The following is a 25448-nucleotide window of genomic DNA, read 5'->3' on the forward strand; positions in this document are numbered from 1 at the left end:
GTTTTAATCAGTTTTGTTGGCAGCCTCAAATATTTGCAGCACATGCCAATCTGAAAAGTTTCATTGCTTCATATTGTGATCTGAAATTTTATACATGTCATAATACTTGATATGTACCAATTAAATATTTGGATTCCAGAAAATGTCTTGGTTTTTTTTTTTGTTGATAAAATTTAAAAATTCTCAAGCTTTGGAGGGACAATAAATAGTAAAAATAAAAGTTTGCTAACTGAAACCTAAACACAAAGTATTGATTTATAGGAATCACCAGATGGACCAATCAGAGGAAGCAGTTGTCAAAAAAAAAAAAGTCTTGGTATAATTGCAAAATTATAGTCAAGAAGCCATTACTTATGGAGTCCCCCAGGGGCCAATGTTTGGGAGCCTAAATCATTTATATCACATGTGAATGAAATACAGAGATGGTACAGATTTGTGCTTTGAGGATTAAAAAAAAAATTAAGTTCAAATAATAGCGAGATGTTACACTAAAATTTACAGTAAGTGAGTATATTCACAATTTTTGGTGAATTTTCTAGAATCCACATGTATAATTTTTTTACAATAGGTCAGACCAGTCAAAGAAAATGTTTACGTCCCCATTTTAGGAACCACAAAGTAGTGATGTAAATATGCTCATCTTAAAATCTGTGCTGATTTTTCTTAAATCTTCTGCAGCCCCCTGGTGGCGAAACAAAGCATATCAAGCTTTCTACTTGAAATACCAATTATAGCACAACTTTGCTTGATTTACATTATTAAATTGGTCCTCTGTAAGAGTAGCTGTATAGCAAACAATTTAATCAAAATGCACAAGAGAAATGCTTTCAATGTTTTATTATCACAGAAGCACAACAGGTACCACTATGCAGGAGATACTCAATATCATGAAAAAGAGTTAAAGGAATGCTAACGAAAGAAGAGAAACTATTCCAGTAACACCACAGCATTTTATCTCCAACCTTCAAAACAAAATTCTACAATATTGTCCGACACATGTGGCAGAAGGGGAGGGAGGGGGGAGTCAAAAGCTATTTGGATTATTTACTTCTGTTTCACCAAGTACCGTCAGTCATTAAATCAATTGTATATTTCATACACATGCATTGGCTTTCACTTGTTTTAATCCACATCTAGAATGAAGTGTTTAGCTATCCAGCTAGAAAGTACCAGTTATTGGGGCTGATTAATACAAGGGGCATTACTGTGACAAAAGAAAGCTGGTCCTGCTGATGTTTATTCAGTCTGGAGAGAAAATATGTAGGAAAATTTAAATAAACAATTTTAGCCAATCCTAACAAGAAAACTGGAGTACCCGAGTGTAAACCTGATGACCTTTTTTTTTGTTGTACATTCAAGAAATGAAAAGGAAAAAAAAACAAAATCTACCTTAAGATCTGTCATGAGATAAAATGAGTTGACAAGCTATTAAAACGGCAAAGAATTTTAAGAGGACAAAACTCTTTATGAACAGATTAACTTACATATATTGATGCTGGAAACCAAAAATACACACAGCTTACAACATTCCCTTGATCACAAATAAGTGAGGACTTTTATACAGAAAGCTACAGCTCAGGATTCAACACAATAGCTATGCATGTAAATAAAGCTGGAACTGCAAGGTAATGGGAGCACGAAAACCATATCAGTGGGTGGGAGAAGATGTCCGGAGGACTACTCATCGTCCGAGGAGTCCCTGTCGAAATTATAGGCCATGAAGAAAACGTCGGGTCGAGGAGGGACGAGGGCATGGCCCGGTTTCACAATCTCAAAGCCCAGAAAACTGAAGGTACGCACCAGTTTAGCTGTAGAAAAACAAAAACAAGTCGGGACGGTATGTTAACATCCAGAGTTAATGGCGGTGACCTGCATCGATTCAAAGTGCATAATTTGAACACAAAGAGGTGAACTGTTCAAATGAGACTCACCACGATCATCTCTGTTCTTGTAAAAGCAGACAAACACACCAACAACTTTCAGATGTTCTTCAGCATACTCCAGGAGAGCCGCAAAACTAAGAGGAAAAAGAAATGCCGGTTAGAAAAGAGATCAAATGAGGGTTTTTTTCCCCCCCAGGCCAACAATGCAAAATTTTAAAATCGCAACATTTTGTAAATGTATAGATATGAAAGCAAAAGAGAGAACAACCATAAACATAACCATCACAATAATCTCAGTTTTTGAGATTGTCAAGACATCAGTTGGTACTGATGCAAAAAATAAATTCTTAACGCTACAAGACTTATTTTCTGGAAACGATAAATACCCATCATTAAAGACCAGCTTCGAGGCTCCGGCTTTGTTCTCACCTCTCTTTGCTGCCTTCTGGAAGCGGGTCAAGAGGTACCTCCACATAGAGTGCACTGCTGCTCAGGACAGCGTCCCACTGTATCGTCTTTGTGGCTGTGGGACGGCTTTGGAAGTGGAGTATCCTCGGGCGCCCATTCCCCGCAGGCTCTTCTGTTACCGTCAATTTTCGATCCTGAAATTAAATGAGGTTCGTGAGAAGAGCTACGAGCAACATGAAACCAATGCAAAAAGAGAGCGTCCAATGACGGGCCACTAGTTCTAAAATGCGTTCGTCAAAGATATGAGCACATCCATTGTTCTTGCAAATTTAGCTTCTTTTGTTGACTTACTGAGTAGAGCGGCCGAGCTGAAGGAGCGTGATCCCGTGTGCCATTCCCTCGCCCACCTGGGATCTTCAGGGGTGGGAGAGGGGCATCAGGAGCACCACAGAGGCCCTGGGCCGCGGGTACTACTACAGTGCAGGGACAAGCTGCGGAAGAGATGAGGAGAATAAGTCAAATGCTCAAGGCTGCTTTTTACAATGTAAAACAGGAATGCGTTGCTTAAAACTAAGATTACTATTTGACAACTCAACCTCCCTTCCCCCATTTGACATTGTGGTACTGTAAACACCAGTGTAATTAGTAGCTTCTAATACATTAGGAGACTTTATAGGTATTATGAAGCATAACGTGTTCTGGCAAACTTTCCGCTGTGACTAATCACGTTGTTAGGGAAAAAAAAAAACAGTTGTGTAATAATTGACCAAACCGTAAGACAGAAAAAACCCCACTTTTTTTGCTTTCAGGAACCATCAGTTCTTTTTTAGAAATAATCTAATTTACTTCGTTGTTCAGTCAGACCTTACAGATAAGCAGGCCATCTAGGACGCTTAATCAAATACATGACGTTAGTGAAGTTATTGACCGCTAACTACGTCAATTGGGGTTGTGAGATATAAGACTTTGTTAGTATGTAGTTTCAGTTTAAATTTACTGCGTAACACTACTGCCGTTCTTATATTTGAGTAGAGAAATGATACCAGAAGAAAGGCGTCACTTAACGGATTGATGAACTGTGGCTTGTCAGTTAGCTTGCTAGCGCAGATCGCTATCGTGACGCAACACAGTTCGGTGTCTATAGCCACCTTTAAGACCGTTCAAGTTGAATGTCGAGGCGCAAAAAAGCCGTGTATAGTAAAAAAAAAATAAAATCAATTTTAACAACCTTAAAACCGAAACAACCAACATATATAGGAATGATTAATAATACATGTACTTTTAGGTACCATACGTTACTTCCGTTTTTTCTGTTCTCGCTAGCTCTGCTGCCTAGCCACCCCTCCCCCACAGGACTGTTAGCACTTAGCTACGCGAGCAACGTCTTCATGTTTACTTACTTCCCAATCATGTCACAGATACCGCTACTTAAATTCGCCATGGTAGTAAAGGGCAGCTGTTTTCCTTCTTTCTCGCGAGCAAAGCAATGACTGTTTAGGATCCGCTGGAGGTTGGATTTTACCATCCGGCCTCGGATAGAGACACGACTGGCTGACTGCTCTCTGCTATGCTAGGCAGGGTAATGATCGACCAGGGTTACTGGCAGTGGTTTTAAGGAAGCCGAGAGAGAGGACCAAGTCAAGGTAGATATGACGACACAACACTGCTTCCGTTCACCTTCAAAATATCTGAAGTTAATCTGAATTAGGTGTCCTTTTGTTTTATAATCAAATTGTAGGAACACCCGAAGGAAGGAAATAAAACACATATTATTATTATTATTATTATTATTATTATTATTAGATAATCGTTTTATTGGCAATAGTGCAGAAGTTTTTTATTTTCTCTGACTATATGTTGGTTGATAGATCCAATTGTTTAATTTTTTTTATTTTTTATCAATCATTTCTCTTTTGTTAAATATTTGACAGATTCTTCTGGAACAGTTATGCTGTTGAATTATGATGAAACAGTACTAACACCAGAAATAATTATGCAATTGCTAAAAAATCCTAATTTTACATGAATATTGTGCAAAAGTTCTTATTTTTAACATATTGTCTGTTTTAGTTTCCTCTTTGATTAAAAAGGCAAGGATCATTTCAATGTAATATACTTCACATTACATTGTGAAGTATGTTTACTTCACAATGTAATGTTTTTTACATTGGTAAATGTAAAAAACATGTATCTCACAAATGTTTTTCTACATTTGATGTTTACTGTCTCTTAATGGGGAAATTTAGGTGTATCAGCAGCAAAGTACATTAACAGAAGTTTAGAAACATGAAAAGACAAAATATGAGAACAATCGACTGTACAGTAAGATAACATTTACAACATCAGAAAAATAATATTTTAATTTTACATGTGTGCAATTTGTGCATGTCGTTTCACGGACTGTTTACAGTGAGTAAAATAAATAAAAACTGCAAATAAATAACAGCAGGGAGGTTCGCTGAGTTTCTAGGGAAAAGGAAGGGTAAAAAAGCCTAAAAACGCTGGGAAAAAACCAAAAAAAAAAGAACTAAAATAAATTTAAAAACAAAAAAAGCCAAACAAAGAAAAAAAAAATTTTTTGCAGAAAACTGGTGACACCAGTTACTTTAAATTTGAATTAAATTTAAAGTATTTTATAGAATTGGTGTTGGTGGTTTGGGTAAAAACGTTCAGACTTTGTGAAACAATTGGTTACATGCTGTTCAAAACTTTCAATGATAATTGCCTCACCACCTTAACTGAAGCAAATAAAATTCCTATTTAAATGACAGGGAAAACACGTAGCTTTGCAGAATGTGTTTTTTGATGGATGTATTTGTCCTTTTCACTTGTTGTTTTACTTTTGTTTATTTTTTTAACGACATAAAAAAATTCTGATACGTTTGCAATTATCTAACCAGAAACTTTTATTTTGAAAGAGGAAGTAGAGTACGTATACACAACTCTGACTTTATTATTTAAAAAAAAAAAAAAACTGATCCGTTAGCTACTACTAGCATGCTAACTCAAAGGTCGGCAAGTAAAGCTACTTTACGTGACTAAGTTCTCATAAGAATACAGTTTTGCCCCGAACTGTTTCTAAAAGTACTAAAGAAACCGTAAAGAAAACACCCAATATCATAGATGCCGTTACTCTATATTGTTGTCGTATTTACAACAATATCTTTATGTTTATGAGGTTAGCTTTGTTAGCAGCTGTTAACCAGGGGGCGTTAAAAAGAAAAATAATCTAAAAGTGACAAGAACGTTTTACTTAATAATAAAAGTTGATCCACTGCACTCACGTCACAGTCTCAAGTCCTTAATTTAATTTTGGATTAAGTTGGTCAGTAATTGTAGGACCATTTAATTTGCCCTTAAATTTGTGATTACTGAAAACTTAATTGTGTAAATCCGCACAGCACGAGCCTACCACAACTATGCTTCATAGTGAATAAGCTAATGAGCCATGTTGGTTCGGACACATTTCTCTGTCGCCCAAAAAATAAGAACATGGTAGCTTTCTTACACACATACAGGTGCATTTTGGAAACCTACGTTTCCCCCCATGTTTCTTTTTTGAAAAGAAAGAAAAATACATTAACTAGTATTTTATATTTTGGAGAGTGTAACAGTGTCCTTTTTGTTAAGTGGGTTTTGTAATTTTATATAGATTTGTTTTGGTGTTTAATTATTACTGACCAACAAAGCACTTTGTATTGCCTTGTTGCTGAAAATGTGCTATATAAATAAAATTAAATTTATCTTTACCTTTTTTTTGTATTTTATCTTCCATTGTTAGTTAATCAATGTTTTAAATGCAGTGGGTCTTTTTCTTAGAATTTCACTGTTTCATTTTTTGTGTCCTTTGTGAAGTCTATGTGGTCATCCACAAGACCAAGAGAAATTGTAGCTTTTTAATCTTCCCCCTTTTACTCCTTATGCGAGTTTGCCTTTTTCCCATGACTCCAGTTCAGTAATGGAGCCACTTTGCAAATCTGTTACATTATGCAACAAACTGCAAAGCACTGTAAATTCCCACAGGCTTCTGTCATAAAATCAAATTCCTTGTCTGTTCACATTTTGTCACTTTACAAAAACAAACTTCAATCTTTTTTATTTGTATTTAGAAGAATAGAATTGAACAAAGTAGCTCATATCTGTGACATATAAGGGCATTTTTTTGAAAATATGAAAATATGATTTGCATTCCTATGGATATTTGTCTCATTTTACATTGTTACATTTAATTGAAGTGTACTTTAACCAAACTGCTTTCACAATTCAACTCATTTGCAAACAGAGCCCATTTGCACATAAATGAATCTCAGAATAAACACAGCTTTCATGTGAAGGCCTCAGAAGTTTGTTAGAAAACAAGACAGGAAACATTAACATGAAGATCAAGAAACAAAACAGAAAGGTCAGGGATAAAGTTGCAGAAGTTAAAAGCAGAGTTAGGTTTTAAGATATTATATGCCAAACTTTGAAGAGGTCAAAATTATCTAACCAAATTTGTGGTAGAAAACTAACACACCTTCCCCACTGTGGAATTATGTGTTTTTATGTTTTATACAGAACACCAAGTAGCGATTTTACGCGAAAGTGAGATGTCTAATATCTTAACATTTGCCAGAACTTGATAGTGTTTAGCCTTTTATTGTTATCTCCCTCGTACAGTAGGAGTAGTGCACTATTTGCCTCTTTTTTGATGCTCATTCTTGCACCGCCCTCCCCCTCCGTTCGGTTTGTCCCACACTGCGATCCGTCGGTCGTCCGAGCAAAATCATTTCGGTGCGCTGCAGATGAACGGCTGGCTGAAAAAATGGAAAGCGACACGGCCGTCCGGAGAATAAAACCCTCCGGGACTCCGCGCTACGGCGCGGAGGACGGAGACGGAGCCTGTGGCCGGAACTGCGAGGATAACGGCTACAGCGGCGACCCGAAGAGGAAGCCCGAAGTGAGGCTGTTCTTACTGCGGGAAGGACTGGCGGCTGCGCTGCTCTCTGGGTTTGTTTTGCTGCTGTGGGGACTTGTTCATCTGTCGCTGCAGCAGCTTGTCATCGGGAAGCCGAGCGGAGAGTTTAACGCGGAGAGAGCAAGGTGTGTTTTGCTGCTTATTCCAGGTCATATTTATGCTTGAATAAAGCTAACATTTCCTCTTGTCCGAGTTAAAAGACCCACCTCAGAAAGTGCTGCTGATCCTCTCTTCCGGGCCCACCTTTACCTGATCGCTGCAGAGGAAGGAGAGGAAAGGTGTTTACAGGGTAAAAGGGCTTCGGACGGGGTAGAAAAATGATGAAACAACCCTTTAATTGCATCTGTCAGATATACCCAAAGATTGGTCATATAAGAATGAAGTATTTTTGCAAGTAATAGGAGTGAAATATTATAGGTGGCGTTGCAAATCGTTGGTAAACATCAAATATTTAGCAACTGCAAAGAAACGATAATTTAAAAGTCATATTATTTGCATGCAGCTTATTTAATTAATAGTAAACAGTGTAACTTAAACGTGAGCACACATGAAGCCTTGCAAAGGCGTCCATATCATTTTCTCTTGCAATGCACCTGCATATCTAATATGTTTATTGTATTTTGCTGGTGTCAACAAAGAGTAGTGCATACTTTTGAAATAAAAAAAATGATGCATGAAAGTATCACAAAACCTTTTGCTATTACTGGTATTATTACAAACAAAACCTGGAGAGTGCTTCATACATTAGTGTCTGGTCCTCCCACTTTATTGTAATACCAATGGATAAATTGTGGTTTAACTAGCAGCATTTTGAAAATCACTTTTAATTAGAAATCGGAAGAGCTTGTCACAACTGCAAAGAGGCTCACAGTATCTGGAGGAGCTGCTCAGTTTCACTGCTTTAGATGAGGGACTATTTTGACAAGACATTTATTTTTCAGAAGAATCTGGGTTTATGGCAAAGGAAAACAGCAACTGAATAAAGAAATAGGCAGCAAATCCTGTTTGAATGTCGCCACAAGCCTCATAGGAGACCCAGCAAATGCGGACAAAGGTTATGCAGAGAGGAAAAGTAACTCTGAGCACACTTCCCCCATCACCAGCATGACGGTGGTGGGATCATGCTGTGTGGATGATTTACTGCGGCAGCCAGGTGCAGGAAATCTTGTCAAACTTGACAGAAGACGGATGGAGCTGAGAACGGGGCATTCCTTAAAGAACACTGACTTCAAGAAAACTGAGACTGCGGTGGCTTCAAAGCAGGACAAACACAGCCAGAGCTACGAATGAAGAGTTTGGATTAAAACAAATTTATGTGGCAGAAGGGTCCATTTAAAGTCCAGACTGAAATCCTTTTTTTTTTTTTTTTTATAAAAAAAAAAATCTGCTGTAAGACCTAAAAATTATATTCACAGATGCTCTCCACATCATCTGACTGATATTTTGTAGATATGCAACCTTGGAAGAGACGTACGCTGAAAGATTTGCTGCTGCGCCGAATTTTGTTTCTACTGAGGGAGGCCTGAATACAAATGTAGCGCTGTGTCCTATTTATCCCACTCCATAATGACGTGCTACTCTGTTAGTAGTACTAATAGTACAGCAAATCCCAATAAGTCATGCTGAAGTTTGTGGACTGCAACTAACGATTACTTTATATTATATTCTTCTGATGATTAATCGATTAATCGGATCCAAAACATTCTACAAATTTTTCTTTTAACCACTTAAGACTTTTTTTATGCAACATTAGAAACATATTAAATGATACAAATAAAAAAAAAAAAATCAAATTCCTGTTTTAAGTAAGAATATAAAAAATTTTACTGCCTGAAATACAACAGCATAGCATTCCTTTAGTGACTTTAGGGTGAAGCTAAAACTTTTCCACTTGAGGAGTTTTGACTCAAACATATTTGCAGGCTGAGGTGTTTTTATGTTAAATGCAAAGTGTACATATATTTTGTGTAGATTTGGCTTAATTACTGCTATTTTATTTTATTTTTTATTTTTTGTAAATGGCCTATTTTGAGTCATTATATTCCAGTAACTGATTCATCGCGATTAATCATTTCAGTTAAAGGATTCTGAATACTTTTGTAAAGCACCGTAGGGCCTATCTGAATGTCTCAGCTGTTGGCTTTTGTTTCAGTTCAACAAAACAGGCGGGCTGTTTAAAGACATGCTAAACATCTCGATTATTAAAAGCAGCTGCGACATTTTTCACATTAAAGGATCAGAGTGCCTCTCTGTGCAGTTTTTCAGTCCCCATGTAGAAGGGGTGGGGTGTGGGCTGCAGGGATTATGGCACAAAATCTGAGGTCAGCAGGGCCGGGGTTGAGCTTTTTAAAAAGTGCTGGGCAGAAGGATTTGCCATCATTTAGCTGCTCGCTGCATATCTTAGTGCTGCATGTGAAGTGATTTAGAGCTATGAGCTTCTTTGTCTGCGATCTGGAAGTCCCGGTTTATATAATTCAGACTGTTAAAAGGCCGCGGAGCACATAGGATGAAAGCACCAACTGTAACATCAACGTCCGACGCTTTGTTTGTAGAAAACGACAAAATACGGCATTTCACTTCCCACGGTTTGATGAGGGAGGTTTGTTTGTTAGGTGCAGCAAATGAACTGACTTGTATCTGGGGAGGATTTCTACCGGTGTGGGCAGAGCCACAATTATTTGTTTAGGCAAAAATATAAGCAGGAACATCAGGTTTTTCTTTTCCTTGTACGTACGAACATTTTAGCGTTACTACTTTGGATCGCCACAATCAGATTGAAGCGAACCGGGATGTAGCACAGGTAATCGTTTTTTTTTTTTTAACTTTAATTTAAAAACCAGTTGTTTTTACGATGGGAGCCTCTGTTTCATAGTGTATCATGGAGATGAACACAAATCAGTTAACTGTTCAGTTCATAGCGAGTGAAGAGATACTTCCACAGTTTCTAGGATGTTTTTTTTTTTCTGTCGTGATGCACAATGTTGAGTCAGACACAGCTTGGATTACAAGGTTTGCTTTGGTTGTTTATGTTACAAACACACACAGGGTGCGTCTGCCACTATTTCAGCAAGCTGAGCAGTGGTTTGACGTCCCATGCCTGATGGTGACCTCTCTCTTCTCTTGTTCCTCTTTTATTTTAGGCGACACTTGGAGCAGATCACCAGCGTCGGCCCTCGGCCCGTCGGCAGCCAGGAGAACGAGGTCCTGACGGTGGGCTACCTGTTGGAGCAGATAGAGGACATCCGGGCGAGGACGGCGGCGGGGCCTCACCGGGTCACCGTGGACGTCCAGCGCCCCACCGGCTCCTTCTCCATCGACTTCCTAGGAGGCTTCACGAGTTTCTACGACCGCATCAGCAACATCGCAGTGAAGCTGGAGCCCAAGCGTGGAGCCCAGCACCTCATGCTCGCCAACTGTCACTTTGACACTGTGGCCAACAGCCCAGGTACAAACTCGTTAGCCGGTCAGCGCAGTCAGACACGCATCAAAAAAAAAAAAATATATACACATCTTTTACTTTCTGCTAAACACAGGACAGGTGCGGTTCCCTGCTGATCCCTTTTAAACCTGATCTATTGAGAACCGTCGGGGTGTTAGAAAACCGCAGCTCAGTAATCCGTCCTGTCCCAACGCACTTCTACGTGGCGAGACTAATGTGTGTTTAAAAAACGTCAGTTGATTAACGAGACACGCCTAAAGATTAAGGAGGAGTTTTCTTATGCTGTCATCTTAAATAGGGATGTGAGGACCAGGGTTGGGAATGAGTGATAGAGCAAAAATTTCTGAAATTATTAGTATTTTTTATTTATTTATGTATTTTTTCATTTTGATTTAAATATCTAAACTGATAAAAACATCAATAAACCGCACATATCCAAATCTCTATTTGTGTGTTATTACGCTTGCTGCAGCAAGCGATAAATCAATTAATCGCACAGCTGCATGATAACTTTAAACAGGCTTGATGCTTTCTATTTGAATGATTGATTGTTTTTCTCGTCTCTCTCCCTCTTTCTGCCAAAAGCTGGACGACAAAGGGCTTCAGTCTGGCGCATTAGTTTCAACTGGCCCATTTTTTCAAGGGCGGTTTTGTGCACAGAGACTTGAGTATCCATTTTATTTGTCGTTTCAGTTGTTTGTTTGTTTTGGACATCTAAAATGTCTCCCAGTTCCGGTTTTAAATATTCTTTTTTTTTTTTTTTTTTATTGATCTTTGAGAGGGTGTACTTGCATTATCAGAATGTTACTTGGAAATGGTCCCAAAACAACATTATATTTTATTGCAATAATGTCTAGGACAATTTATCATCCAGTAAAATTTGCTATTAAGACAGGCCTATCTATTATTTAATGATAGTTTGCAGCAAAAGTTGCTTGTTGACTCTTAAATAAAAAGACTTCTAGGTTACAAACTTGCTGTTAGCCTCCAAACTAACCCGTGTTTACATGTTAGCACTGAGCTACAGCTGCACACGCCTTATGCCCAAGCACTTTTGGTATGCATCTCTTTTTTTTTCTTTTTTTTTTTACTGAAAAAGGCCAAATACTACTAGGACAGATTATTTATAGTTATTTAGACTCAATGCATGGGATAAAAAAAAAAGAATCCCCCTCTACTATCTTTGTGCACAGACCATATATGGATCACCCAAATTTAGAGCAATCATCTTCCATTTCTGCTGGAGATAGACACTGTAGCCTCCTCTCCACTAACCCCCTTGATAAGCAGGTAAAGACGATGGATGTATGTATGTTCACCTAATCAGAAAACCTTACTCCTTTTTCTGAGCGTGTAGAGAAATCGAGGTGTTACCAGGCAGGAAGTCTGCAGTACGTTTTCCCTCCACACCCTCTGAGCAAGTTGGAGAAACAATAGTTTCTTAGATCACACCCAACTTCGCTGGTGGGGGCGGGGGGTGTGTGTGTGAAAAAAATACATCCAATAGGTGTGGGCCAGAAAAATAAATATACATCAGGAACATACAGTTCACAAAAATCTGATCCCCTGGGATTTCTAATAATAATAATAATAATAATAATAATAATAGAGATGAACAAAGAGCCAGCGCACGCACGTGAACCGTCTACTACGCCGTTTTATGTGTCTGTGTAGTGGAGCGCAGAGCTTCTCTGGAATGAGGAGCAGTAAATTAGCAGCAGGAGCAGAAAGCAGGACAGACATTCGATCAGCCAGCTTCACCCTGCCCCCACCTCCTAACACACAGATTCACTCTAGAAAGCCGGAGCGCATGATGCTCCTGGTCTTTACTTCACTTTTTTCCCCCCTTTTATTTCTTAACTCTTGTTCCTTGCCGTCAGTCGGTCTAATCTGTCTGAATCACACGCTCTTGTCACATGCTGCTTCCCTTTCTTCCTGCTCTGACTCTGATTCCTCCGTTTCCTGATCACGACGTGCGCCGTATGTTTCAGCTGAACTTGTTCTGGCCGTGTCTTTGTCTCAGTTATTGCCTCCCATCTTTGTTGTCTCTTGTCAAACAAGTTATTTGCATGATATACAGTTGCATCCCTGTTTTTTTTGTTTGTTTGTTTGTTTGTTTTTTAAGAAGGGCGTCCTGCATTTGTTTTCTGGTGTAAACATTTGCCTAGCTGTTTTTGTTCCCGCGGTACATGAGCTCGTCTTTTGGTTTCAGGCGCCAGTGACGATGCGGTGAGCTGCGCTGTGATGCTGGAAGTCCTCCACGCTCTGGCCAACCAGTCCACTCCTCTCCACCACGGCGTAGTCTTCCTCTTCAACGGAGCCGAGGAAAATGTCCTGCAGGTGAAAAAACGATCAACACGAGTGGCAAGACTCGGCACCGACTCTAAGCTATTTGACCGTGTTGCGTCTTCCTTGTCTCAGTTATCTCTATCTCTCCCTCTTCTAAATTATTTTATCTCAGGCCAGTCATGGTTTTATTACCCAGCATCCCTGGGCCAAGCAAGTTCGTGCTTTCATTAACTTGGAGGCTGCAGGCGTTGGCGGCAAGGAAGTCGTTTTCCAGACAGGTGTGGAAAGATTCATACTTAAGAAACTGATGATGTTCTTCCAGTTTATGAAGTGTTTGAAATGTACATGCGTGTATTTCTGCTGCTCTTTTGTTTTTCCCACAGAAGGTGAAAAGTTTGTAGTCTATTTTGCAGTTTTTTTTCTTTGCACATTTCTACAGCATCTAATCTGTAGAATTGTGTAATTCTAATTAATTACACAAATACAACCTTTATTCTAACATTTCAAAATGTTTTCTTTTCTCTGCACTTTTCTATATTGTGTCCCTTTAGAGCTACAAGCCTTAATGTATTTTATAAAAGTTTCATTTAAAAATATGAGGCAGCACATACTTTTATAGTATATATAAAAAAAAATCCCACTTTCCTCTGACACCTTTAAATGAAATCCAGTGGAACCAGACGCCTCCAGGAGTCACCTGGTCTGTGAAGAGTAAACCTGTGTGTAATTTAATCTCAGTGTAAATCTATCCGTTCTGTGAACCTCGGAGGTTTTGCAGGAGAACAAAATAAAACAAACAAACGAACAGCATCGTGAAGAACGAGGAACGCAGCAGATTGACCAGAGAGAAAGTTGTAGAAAAGTTTGGGACTGAACGTCACCCTGAACGCATCACGGCGGTGGCAGGATCATGCCGTCTGGCTTTTCTTTAGCAGAGTCAAGGACGAAATTACACACAGGTGAACCCTATTCACTAATTAGGTGACTCTGAAAGCGATTGATGGTAATGGGTTTGATTTAGCACAAATGTGCCATAAATGTTCAAAAATACATAGTTTTCCCTAAACTTCCTCGTCATCCATGTCTTATTTTATTTTTTACAAACACAAACGATTACAATACATTGCAGTTGGTGGTTACATTCTGACAACATATGAAAAAGTTCAGGGTTGTGAAAACTCTTCCCAGGCGCCATTATGATTTAAACTCATTTGCAGCAAGTCTGCCACATGTTTAGTTATTCAAGGTCTAAAATGATGAGAAAGCAAATTTATATTAAATTTATAATTTACTATAATTTTTTTGCCATATTAGAGTAGCAAAGTGGATCCCCAATAATTGACGCAATAAAAACAGACGATCTTGGGTTTCTTGTGTCGTTGTCACCGTCAGGGCCGGAGAACCCGTGGCTCGTCCAGGCTTACGTTCATGCGGCCAAACACCCCTTCGCCTCGGTGGTCGGCCAGGAGGTTTTTCAGAGCGGCGTCATTCCCTCTGACACAGACTTCCGCATTTATAGGGACTTCGGAAACATCCCAGGTAAAGACCAGCCACGGTGCAGAGCTAAGACGATCTGTGAAGTCAATGAAAGCTCATACATTTTCAAACGTACCAGTTGGATTTGTTGATTTTTCTCCTTTCCCCCCCCCCCCTTCTTCTTACAGGCATCGATCTTGCGTTCATTGAAAACGGTTTTATCTATCACACCAAATATGACACGGCCAACAGAATACTGACAGACTCCATCCAGAGAGCCGGTATGGATCTGATTTCACGTCTGTCCATCCACAAATATAACCAATAACAAGTTCTCAGGCTGGTAGATTGAAGCTGTTTATAATGACAAATCACTCCAGCTCACATGTGCCGCCCCTAACTTCTGATGTCTTCCTCCGAGAACCTAAAAGACACAAACCTCATTTGCTTTGTGCTTCTGTGCTGCTGACTTGTTCGGCTTTTACTTAGCAGAAAACGCAGCCAGTCAGCACTAAAGACCCAAGAAGTTTGGCATCCATCCTATCTCTCTTAGCAACCACTGGGCATCTTTCTCCTCTTCCTCCACACAACAGCTCAACTTCAAAGGCAGACATTATTAGAGAGAGGAAAGTAAGATTTCAGAGAGAGCAGGCTTATATTTTTAGTGCGTGAATGAGCAAGAGCTCTGTAAGGTGAAGGGTTAGGACGATGCACCGCTAGCTTGTGGGGTTTTTTTTTGAAACAACACGGCAGGCAAAGTGCGAAGCTGGAAGTGCTTTCATGTTCTGTAGTTGTAGTTAAAATGGATCTGTGTTTCTTCTAAATCATTTCTGTTTCTTCTAAATCATTTCTGTAGAAGCACGTTGAAGTGATTAAAATGAACGTTCTCGAAGGTATAGTTATTTTTGTAATCTCGGTTATTTAAGCTGAGAAAGAGAAGCTCTGGCTGCAGGTACAGAGAGAGAGAGAGAGAGAGAAGTAGAGAGAGAGAGAAGTAGAGAAAGAGAGAGAAGTAGAGAGAGAGAGAGAAGTAGAGAGAGAGAGAGAAGTAGAGAGAGCGAGAGAAATAGAGAGAGAGAGAGAGAAGTAGAAAGAGAGAGAAGTAGAAAGAGAGAGAAGTAGAAAGAGAGAGGAACAAGAAAATGTTGTAGTCTGAGTTGTTGACCACAGTGAGCCTACCAGGCGGAAGAACAATGCAGCTTTGTTTCAAATGCGTGGTTGCGGGTCGAGCAGGTCGACTGCGAGGCAGTACAGGATAACGGAAACCACACACACACACACACACACACACACACACACACTTCTTCATAATGTATCCAGAAGTCTGTGCTAAACTGTGTGACTTTCTGTTGTCTCATAAATCAGCTGATGTGCTGCCGTTGCGCAATACAGTCGACGCCACATGCGTTTTCACCGTCATTGTTTCTCTCTCCTGCGCCGACTCGTTTTCTCCATTTACTTTTTAGGTAAATGTGAGGGATTTTAAAACCTATATGTGAGAAAGTGTTATTCTTTTCAGAATAAATCTAGCATGTGGATAAGAAGCTGTGTTTTACAGAGCATATTCAGGAATGTTGCAGGATTGTTTGTAGGCGGGCAAGTTGGTTTGATTTACATTAAACGTTTTAATGTATTCATCCTTTATAACTTTATACGTAGTTATTAATTACAAAGCAACCTTTAACTGGATAAAAAGTTTAACTTTCGAGGAGCTGCAGCAATTTGAACAGAAGATTCAGAGTTTATGGTTTCATTTCTACTGGAATGACATTGTGGAAATAATCAAGGGGAACTTGGTTAGTCATTAAGGTCTTGGGATCAAATTAACACAGGAATGATTAACAAGGAACATGAAAACCTCTTTAATGGGTTTCACTGGTTTCATATCTCCTATGTGGAGTAAAGGGGAGAGAAATCTAAACTTCAATCTGGACCGTTTTTTTGTTCTTTGTGTTTCTTAATTTAACTGGACCAAATGCAGTGAACACGGCTTCACGTCTACGCTATAACGTAGATGTTCTGCTCAGGTTTTCTACTAATAAAACTAATTAGCCTCTTTTCAAAAATAACATGCGTGGATTTCTACACTATCTGTTTTGATTGTGAGCTGACTACTTTTGTACGCTCCTCCTGCTTCTAGGTGACAACATCTTGGCTGTTTTGAAGCACCTGGTAACGTCAGAGAAGCTGGCAGACTCCTCAGAGTATCGCCATGGGAACATGGTGTTTTTTGACCTGCTGGGGGTGATTGCCGTTGCCTATCCGGCTCGCGTTGGCACCATCATCAACTACATGGTTGCCGCAGCCACCTTCCTGTATCTAGCCAAGAAGGCGTCTCTGCCCGGCAATCGAGGCAGGTCTAGTTATCGCTTGTGGGCGAAACCCTCTGCCATTCCCTGGACGAGTTTGCGTTTCTCTTCTTATTGATATTTATCTAAATCTCTTTAAGGTGGGCGTTATGTTCGGGACCTGGCCTGTGCCACGGGCGTAGCGGTGCTGGGCTGGTTCGTCACTCTGCTGTCGGTGCTCATTGTTGCCCTTCTGGTCACTCTGCTGGGACGCTCCATGTTTTGGTACACTCACTTTTATGCTGCCATCTGCCTGTATGGAGCTGCAGCCACCGGGAAAATGATTCTCATCCACACACTGGCCAAAAACCTGTACTACGGAGTGAGTTTTCAGATAGCTTTTTTTTTTTTCTTTTTCTTTTTAAAGGCGTGAAAAATAGGCGAACAGGCAGAAACAAAACCAAATGTGCAGTGGAGTCTTGATATATGGTTCATAAATGAGGAAGAAATAAAAAAAAAGCATTATATAGTTAGGAAAAACAATAAATAAATACATAAAAACTCTTAGTTACATTACTGATTGTAATAAAACAATGCTGCTATTACTGCTAATAATGATAATAATAAAGTAATAGCAACATTAGCAATGATGATGACATACAATAAGTAGATGTAAACGAAAAAGTAAATTATATCAAGTAAAGTACAGTTCTTTACTCGACATTGTTTAAATATAAACAAACCTGTTGTTGAGACTTTTGTGGGGCAGATTTACCCATTTCGCTGCCTTCCAGGCTGTTCCTCGACATTCATTACCAATCATTTATAACTCACTGAAAAGCTACTTAAATATCCCTGTTCAGCTCAAATCGGTCTGAAACCTCTCCCTTGTGATTTTTTTTTACACCTCAGTTACAATTCTTTCCTGTAATGTTCCATCCATCATCTGTTTCTCTTGTAAATCTTGAGGTAGATCGAGTGAGGAGGGTTCTGGACGTGCCGAGTGATGAGTTTCTGCAGCCAGTAACTCTCTTAAGTAAAAAAAAAAAAAGACTTAGTTTTCTGGCAGTGAAGAAAACATTCAGAACCAAAACTGACTGGCACAGTTTTCAGACCTCTCTGGTGTGAATTGGTACATCAGAGCTGAGCATCGTGTGTGTGTCCCACTCAGGGCGTCCGTCTGGTGGAGCTGGGCGATCTGTATTTTGACGTGAGCTTGCTGCTCTGGTGCTGCAGCCTGGTGTGGCTCACCCAGCGGGGTTTGTGTTCAGCCTACGTTCCCATGCTGATGGTGGCCTTCCCCCTGGTCACCAGGCTTCTGCTGACAAAGGAATTTAAACACAGAGGTAAAACATTTGCAACTCATTTCGGCGACATCCAAGCGCAAAATTAGTTGTACTCTGGCAGATTTGGAGGTGAATTATGGCCTGCAGTCAACTACGTAACAAATGCGCAGCTCTCTGCCAGCAAGCTGCAGTTTTAGAACGGTATCGCCTTAAGAAGAGTGATGGTGTCGCTCAGTTAGTTCAGACACATTTACCAGAATTTGTCTTGTAATTGAAAAGTGTAGTAGCCGTCTTTCAGCTGCTTAACCAGCGGTGCACAGCAACGTGTAGGGGAGGGGTAGTGCCATATTTTTCTTCGTCACTCCAGATATTTTTTGCAGTGTTCTTTGATTTGATTAAAAACAGTTAAAATGACCTTCTCAGCCCCCCTCACTGCCCTCTGCAGGACCTTCTGCATTGCAACATTGCAGTGGTTTTGTTTATTTATGTATAAACAGAGGTCCAGAAAGAGTCTTATTTGACTTAATGTCACATTAAGACTTGGAATATAATTCCACAAAAACAATGCCTATCCCAGATTTTCTTTTCAATCTTGCAATGTTTTTTTTCCCTTTTTTTTAAACATTTTGTCAACACTTTAGTCAAGTTTCTGTTGCATTTATGAAAGATGTTGACTGCAGAAGGATGTTGTTCATATAAATGTCTTGAAAAATGTCTTGAAAATTAAACAAACTGAGATACGTTTTTTTTTTATTAAGGTCTACAGAAACAACTGAGATAAAAACAAATATATATATCAGCCTGGTTTTTGACGGCAGACATTAAAAGGCAGCTGAACTTCCTCACAAACAGCTTTTCTTCCTCCAGGAGCATCACTGAAGTACAGCGGCCTGTATCTTTTGGGCCTGGCGCTTCCCTATGTCCACTTCATGTTCCTCTTCTGGGTGGTGTTTGAGATTTTCACCCCCATCATGGGCCGCAGCGGCACAGAGATCCCCCCTGAGGTGGTGATGGCCTCTTTGGTCACTTTGACAATCGTCTTCCTCTCCTCTTACTTTGTAAGTATCCATTCAGAAATCCAGAATGTTTAACCAAAGAATCTGTTTTCTATTTTCCAAAACAAAACAACAACAAAAAAAAAACTCTTACATTTCTATTTCATTTGCTTTAAATAATGTTAGTGATTTTTTAGAAGATTGTGGTGAATGTTGGTTTTACTTTAATGCACATATTTTCTTTTCTCAGCTGCATTTTGTGTATTTGGTGAGGAGCACTAAGTGGATCCTGGCGGCTCTGGGCTCGGTGTTCGTCATCATGTTCCTGTTGGTGTCGGCCGGCCTCTTCTTTCCTTACTCCGGGAATCCAAACAGCCCACGGCCAAAGAGGATATTCCTGCAGGTTCTAAAGTCACAAAGCAAATTTGTTTCTAGATAATATTACAGAAAAAAAAAAAAAAAAAAAAACCCTGACAGGACAAATTTTATTTGCACAATAAAACTCTCCGTCCCCGATTGCAACACCGTCTCTCTGCAGCATACGACCCGGACCTTCCACAACCTGCAGGGCCGGGTGGAGAGCAGAGACTCTGGCATCTGGATCAACAGCTTCGACTTCACCGCAGTGCAGCACATCACGCCTCAGATCCCCGAGATCAACGACAGCATCCGGACCCGCTGCCGAGAGGACCGTCCCTTCTGCGGTTACCCCTGGTTCCTGCCTGTGAAGTTCCTCAGCAGGTCAGAGCGACAGGCCTGATCGACCGCACGCCGCGCTCGTTTTCGCGTCCTCGGCTCGACTCCACAGAGAGCTTTGGTGTGTTTGCAGGAAGAACTGGTACCTTCCCGCCCCGGAAGTGTCTCCTGGCTCTCCGGTGGACTTCAGCCTCACGTCCAAGGAGGAGACGAGCTGGGGAACTGTCAAGATGACATTCAGCGTCAAAGGTAAAAAGCACATTAGAGTGAAGAACTGAACTTGAGGAGGTGTTAGCAAAAATATTTAGCAATTTCTTTGGGAATTTGCGAGCATTTTAGGTAAGAATGTGTCCTTTTGTCCCTGATGTCTCACTCAGGGCCCAGCCACATGTCTCTGTATCTGATGCCTCACAGAGGAGCCAGTCTGTCCACCTGGTCTCTCGGTGACGGGACGCCTCAGTTTGACCTCAACGGAGAATACTTTGTCTTTTATTCCCACGGCCTCGATGCCGCTCCGTGGACCTTTTGGTTTGAAATACAGGTACCATCTACGACAAACTATTCCTCCATTTTGACTTCAAATATCAGCTACATGTGTCTTGTTTGGAAGTTTTTTGGTGACATTTGGTTCACACTTTCTTATCAGCTGGTGGTGGTAATGCCCTATTGAGCTGGATGTTGTCTGATGTTGACAGGAAATAGCAGAAGAAACTCAACAGTTTGGTAAAAAGAAATGAGCTACATCAATTTTCTCACCCAAGTCCGAGTCAGAAGACCTAAAGATCTCCCCTTTCAGATTAGAAAACATGATCTCAGTAATGTGTTACATGTTTGACGGTTGGATATTCTACTTTCTGTCAGTGGACGTTCTTTCTGTTTTAGTTCTGGACATTTCTGGATTTCTGCTAAGCATGTTCTTAAAGCCTCATCTAGCAAAGTCTGTGGGGGATTAGCTCGTGCTGAAAAACGTGTGTAAATGCATAGATTTATTGTCACATGAAAGTCTTTAGAGGGGACGTGTTATGCAAAATTTACATTTTGCACTTTTTTGCTTCTAAAAGCAGGCTGAGCGCTTTCAGAAAACATTCAGCAGTTTCTGGCAATAAGTTAACATTTTTTTTGGTGTCTGGAAAAGGAGCCGCTTTAAAAACCTTATGACTGTGATGTCACAAATCAGCACGCACTGCCCCTCACATAGCAACCCAAGCAAAGGCCATCCCGTTACCTAGCAACCTAAGTGAAGCTCCAGGACATTTGGTCAGCTGGTTTTTACAGCTATATGCGTTGTACAATGGCTGCTGGAAAAAAAAAAGTGTTTTGTTGATGACTTACAATCCAGAAACCAGTTGCTGCAGTCTTGTTGGTTGTGCAGGAGGCTCTACATCTGCTTGTCAAAGATTAGTTGCAACCATTTTTTTACATGCAAATATAAACGTTGACTCGGAGGGGGCGTGGCCAGCTGCAGCTTATTTGAATTTAAAGTGACAGAAGCTCCAAAACAGCTCATCCTGAAAGGAGCTCAAAACTGGAAGAAATCTCGTTATTAAAGAGGGATTTTGTGCAAAAAGACGTGATGCATTTAGAGCTATCTCAGCCTGTTCAAGGCAGCATAACAGGTCATCTTTAAGTACAAAAATAAAACAAGGAGCAAGCAGCTCAGTGTAACGATGAAGCTGTAGGTTTGGGTTCGGTTCCTCCCTCCATACCGGCGCCGTGAGACTCACAATTTTATTTTTCTGTCAGCCCCCGACAGAACCAGATCCAGCCGGCCCCGAGGGGATGATCTCCGTTGCCATATCGACGCACTACTTCTTCGGCGAAGACCGACGGACTGCTCAGCTGGAGGAAATCCTCCGGAAGTTTCCCACCTGGGCTTTTCCCTCCTCCTGGGTCAGTACCTACGACATGTACCGGTACTGAGGACTTCGCTGCTACGACAGAGGAGCGGCGACGGCCCACTGAGACAGCTCAGAGAACCAATCTGCTGCCTTTTACACTAATACCTGCGCTGCGTGCCGCCCCGCCTGAGAGAGAGAGAGAGAGAGCGAAACCTCCATCACTGTGTCAGCGGGCTGAGCAGCTGACTGACCATCATCGGCGCTCAGGCCACCACAAGCCTTGTGCTCTCTACTGGGTTAGTGAAANGGGTTAGTGAAACAAAGGAGACTTAAGTTTGATTTTTTTTTTTTTTAATTTTGTACTCAGCTGTGCCTTTGATTTCCACACTCTCACTCTTCCTCCCTCACATTTCGTCCCTCTCACACGCAAGCGCCGATTCACGCCGCACGTGTAAGTCGCTCCGTTTACCAGCAAACCTTCAGGGCTGCCGTCACACTAAACGTGCCTCTGGATCGGCTGCAGACGTCTGTACCGTCCTGACGGGGGAGACGCGAACCCGCTCTTGTGTCGTCTCCTTTTTATAAAAAAGTGAAAAAAGCAAGCAAAAACAAAATGGAACTAATCGTGCACTCAGTCAGATATATGTTGCAAATCCCGACGACTAACCATGAAACTGCTTGTTGTTCCTTCCTGTCCTGCAGATTTAAGGCAAACAAACATCCACGGGTTCAAATGAGAGATGTTAATGTCTGCTCAAGCTGTTAAAAAGGCAGCAAAATCATAAAGAGCTGACCGAGGTGTGAGTGTTTCTAAAAGCTCAAGAGAAAAGATATTCAGATGCTGGCTTTGACAGAGTAAGAAAGAGATGGAGAGAATCCCGTCTTTGTTTTGTTTTCTTTTAAAATCTATCCCTTGAGTCTTTCAGTAACAAAGCTCTCCTGTTCTGTTCCACACCGAAGTGATGCTTACTGACATTTCGTCTTGCTTTAACGTTACTTTTCTTAAAGCTGATTAGCCTTCATGGGGTCTGCAGCAGCTCCACAGTGATTTTCTTTCCCTTAACTGGATTTGTTTTGGTCCACTTGATTGTTCTCTCGTCTCTTTGTGGCTCCAAATGAATCAAAGCAATGAGGAGGTTATGTGTATTAGTTATAATCTAATTAAGTTCTTTACTAGAACGGCAAAAGTTCAGTGAGTTTAATACAAATTTGCACTTTTGATTAGGAAACACTACAGCAAAAAACATTCTTTGTTTTAATTTCATTACCTTTTGCTCCTCACATTAGTGGACCGCTATTTTACCACAATCTGTTCACTAATTTTTTTAGATTTTTATGGGTTGTGACTTTTAATAAGTAGCTCCAAAGTTATTCAAGGTAAAGAAAAAAAAATCATTACAGCAAATTTTCCCCTGAAATTAAGAAACTAAATTATATTTTCATTTTATCTTTCTAATAATGGCCGAATATTTTATGGAACAAATATAATTCAGCGTAATTGTTAGATCGGATCTGATGCATTTAGTTAAAAATCCATAAACGTCATATGATTTGTCATACAATATTTGACATTTCTTTGTCACACACATTGGTTCTTTTTGCCGGGAAAAAGTCAAGTTTTGTTGACTTGTTTCAGCTCCTCGTCGAAAACGACCGTAAACATTCACATGCAAGTCTTAAATCCTGTTGTTAATTTAAAATAACCTGCCGTGTGACCGGACGATAACTAAACTTTGAGGACACGAGGAGCGCGTGTGAATGTAAAAACAAAAATCCACCGGTGCTGCTACAGGAAGCCTGTACGATGTTTGGTGTTTAAGTTGTTTCCGTTTTATCTAAACGTGGAGGATCGTCTGTCTGAACAACAGCCCAGCTGCCAACGGCCGCTTTAACCTTGAGACGCAGCGATCAACACCGTTAAGTTATTGAACCCGTTCTACGCTGAATGTTAATGTTTAGCTGATGATTTTGTAGAGTTGTAAACTGAAATGATCTGAATCTCATCAGTCCTGCATTCAGAGACGTCATGCACTGATGTGTTGCCTCCACCTTCAGTGTAACTGAGGTGGGCTCAAGTTGAAACTTTGGGGAAATGTGATTTATTTTTGTTCATTCGTGCAGAATAGATGACGGGACAGAAGGAGGCCTTACGTTTTCACGTGTTCACGTTGAAGTTGTTTCTACACTTCTGCCTGCAATGCATAACATTCTGCAGCAGGTGGAGTTTGTTCTATTAGTTGAGGAGTGGAAACAACAAATTAATACATTTTGATGGTTTATAGAAACGTAGTGAGACGTGCTTGAAAGTTTTACCCAGCTGCTCTGGAACAGCTGAAGCTCGGTTCTTCCCCTCATCATGACAAAGTCCTGACACATACTAACAAACTGTATTTCAGTGTTTTTTTTTTGTTTAATGAAGTCTTAATTTTTCTTGCTGTGACCTGATAGTACAGCGTAATTATTCTGTTAATTCCAAAAACAGGAAGTGGGTGCACAAGCTTGGGTTTATTGTGAGCATTCCAGAAGCGCTGGTGTAAAGTTTGGGATGATTTTCCAGCTGCAACGCGGAGCTGTGCCCAATTTTCAACGATCTAACCCAAACTGTCCTCTTCAGATGAAGGGGAATTGGCTAAAAGAAAGTGGAAGCCTCTGGAACGTCAGTGTCTTAAAGTTTAAACAAGTTGAACATTAGCATAGAATAAGACAAGAAAGGTCGCGCTTCAAAGGCTCCTTTCTTTGCACCATTCTGCCATGATGCTGCCGCCGCCGCCGCCATTAACCTAAACACACATTGAAACTGATTTCAGGCCCCACATGGGCAGAGGTGATGCTGTTTAACTGAGATTCACTATTTCATATGTGAAGAGTATTGAAAAGACAAACAGTTGTATGTTGTGTAATCAGGCCACTTTGTAGGAAAAGCAAACTAAAATAGACAATTTTAATACCCTAATGAGGTTACAACTTTCTCCTTATGACCATCTATTGTGTTAAAGTTAGACGCCACGTGTGATGTCGGTAGACTTAAAAGGCAAACGTGGACTAATTTAATTAACAGTTTAAGTCCATGTGCAGTGTTAAAGGAAAAAAAAAATATACGGAAAGTAAATATTTTTCTAGATCTAGTTGAGATTTGAAAGCATAAATAAGCCTAAATAAACCATTCCTTTATTTTCTGTGAACATATTCAGAGGCCCAGAGTATTTCAAGATGTTTTGACGTTAATGTTGGACGTGAAAGTTGTGAGATGATTCGTCCTCCTCCTCCGGTGCTGCTGATGCTCCCACCGTTTGACCACAGCTGCTCACACGCCTTGTGCAAGACGAATAAAAAGGTTTCCTGGAGGAATTGAACTTTAAAATCAGAGCCGGTGAGGTAATAAAACTGACCAAACACCGAGTCTGTGTGTGTTGTGTCCTGCAGCAGCCTCACACTTGGATGTAGCTTTATTGTATGGGGTTGAGAAATCAACTGCACTCACTGAAATGTCTTAAAGACCTTTTTTGTTTGTTTGTTTTTGTTACCTAAACTGTTCGCTCATGTTTTTTTTTAAATGTTCTGAACGTTAGCAGGAAGGTGGGTCATTTTCATCACCAATAAGACAAATGTTAGTCTTATCAGAGGGGGTGATGTCGTTTTGTGGGACTGATCTGGGTTTCTATCTGTTAAGAAGAGATTTTACAATATGCAAAATGGTTGAACTAAAGTAACACTTGTACAGAAATTAAAATGCTTCTAACTTTGTTGGCTTGTTGTTTTTTCTTGCATTTCTTAAGTATACTAATGCTTTGATTTTTACAATGATTTATATTAAATTGTCGTTCCCCCTGTCAGATTTGTGAAATTAGTTTTTATTTTCAGCTACTTAGCCATCAGCATCTTGTTTTTTAAGC

At 40.3% G+C, this 25448-nt stretch overlaps 2 protein-coding genes across 3 annotated transcripts; one reads left to right on the forward strand and one right to left on the reverse strand.

Moving 5' to 3' along the window:
• Positions 1-822: 822 nt before the first annotated feature.
• On the reverse strand, positions 823-3888 carry oaz1b (ornithine decarboxylase antizyme 1b). The gene is given in 5 exon segments (NM_001308082.1): positions 823-1808; positions 1932-2017; positions 2313-2485; positions 2643-2782; positions 3692-3888. Coding segments are annotated over 5 exon segments (654 nt in total). The 5' UTR covers positions 3817-3888; the 3' UTR covers positions 823-1677.
• Positions 3889-7018: 3130 nt separating this feature from the next.
• On the forward strand, positions 7019-25299 carry ermp1 (endoplasmic reticulum metallopeptidase 1). Of its 2 annotated transcripts, XM_007568724.2 has the most exons (15): positions 7019-7373; positions 10389-10693; positions 12900-13027; positions 13149-13254; positions 14369-14515; positions 14641-14733; positions 16593-16805; positions 16902-17122; positions 17912-18086; positions 18894-19084; positions 19272-19424; positions 19560-19762; positions 19851-19966; positions 20095-20258; positions 21461-25299. In XM_007568724.2, the coding sequence occupies exons 1-15, from the start codon at positions 7096-7098 to the stop codon at positions 21635-21637; spliced, it is 2670 nt and encodes an 889-aa protein (XP_007568786.1). In that variant the 5' UTR covers positions 7019-7095; the 3' UTR covers positions 21638-25299. The 2 variants fall into 2 exon arrangements, with proteins under 2 accessions (XP_007568786.1, XP_016535559.1); XM_016680073.1 differs by lacking the exons at positions 7019-7373; positions 10389-10693 and adding an exon at positions 11389-12667.
• Positions 25300-25448: the final 149 nt, after the last annotated feature.

The sequence above is a fragment of the Poecilia formosa genome, unplaced genomic scaffold (assembly GCF_000485575.1).
Source record: "Poecilia formosa unplaced genomic scaffold, Poecilia_formosa-5.1.2 Scaffold6, whole genome shotgun sequence".
Classification (NCBI taxonomy): domain Eukaryota; kingdom Metazoa; phylum Chordata; class Actinopteri; order Cyprinodontiformes; family Poeciliidae; genus Poecilia; species Poecilia formosa.

Excerpts from the sequence above, each read along its gene's own strand:
- ermp1 (XM_007568724.2), top strand. The coding sequence starts at position 7,096 with ATGGAAAGCGACACGGCCGTCCGGAGAATAAAACCCTCCGGGACTCCG. Across the intron at positions 13,028-13,148 it reads CCGAGGAAAATGTCCTGCAG|GCCAGTCATGGTTTTATTAC; the intron begins GTGAAAAAACGA and ends ATTTTATCTCAG. Across the intron at positions 19,763-19,850 it reads CCTGTGAAGTTCCTCAGCAG|GAAGAACTGGTACCTTCCCG; the intron begins GTCAGAGCGACA and ends GTGTGTTTGCAG.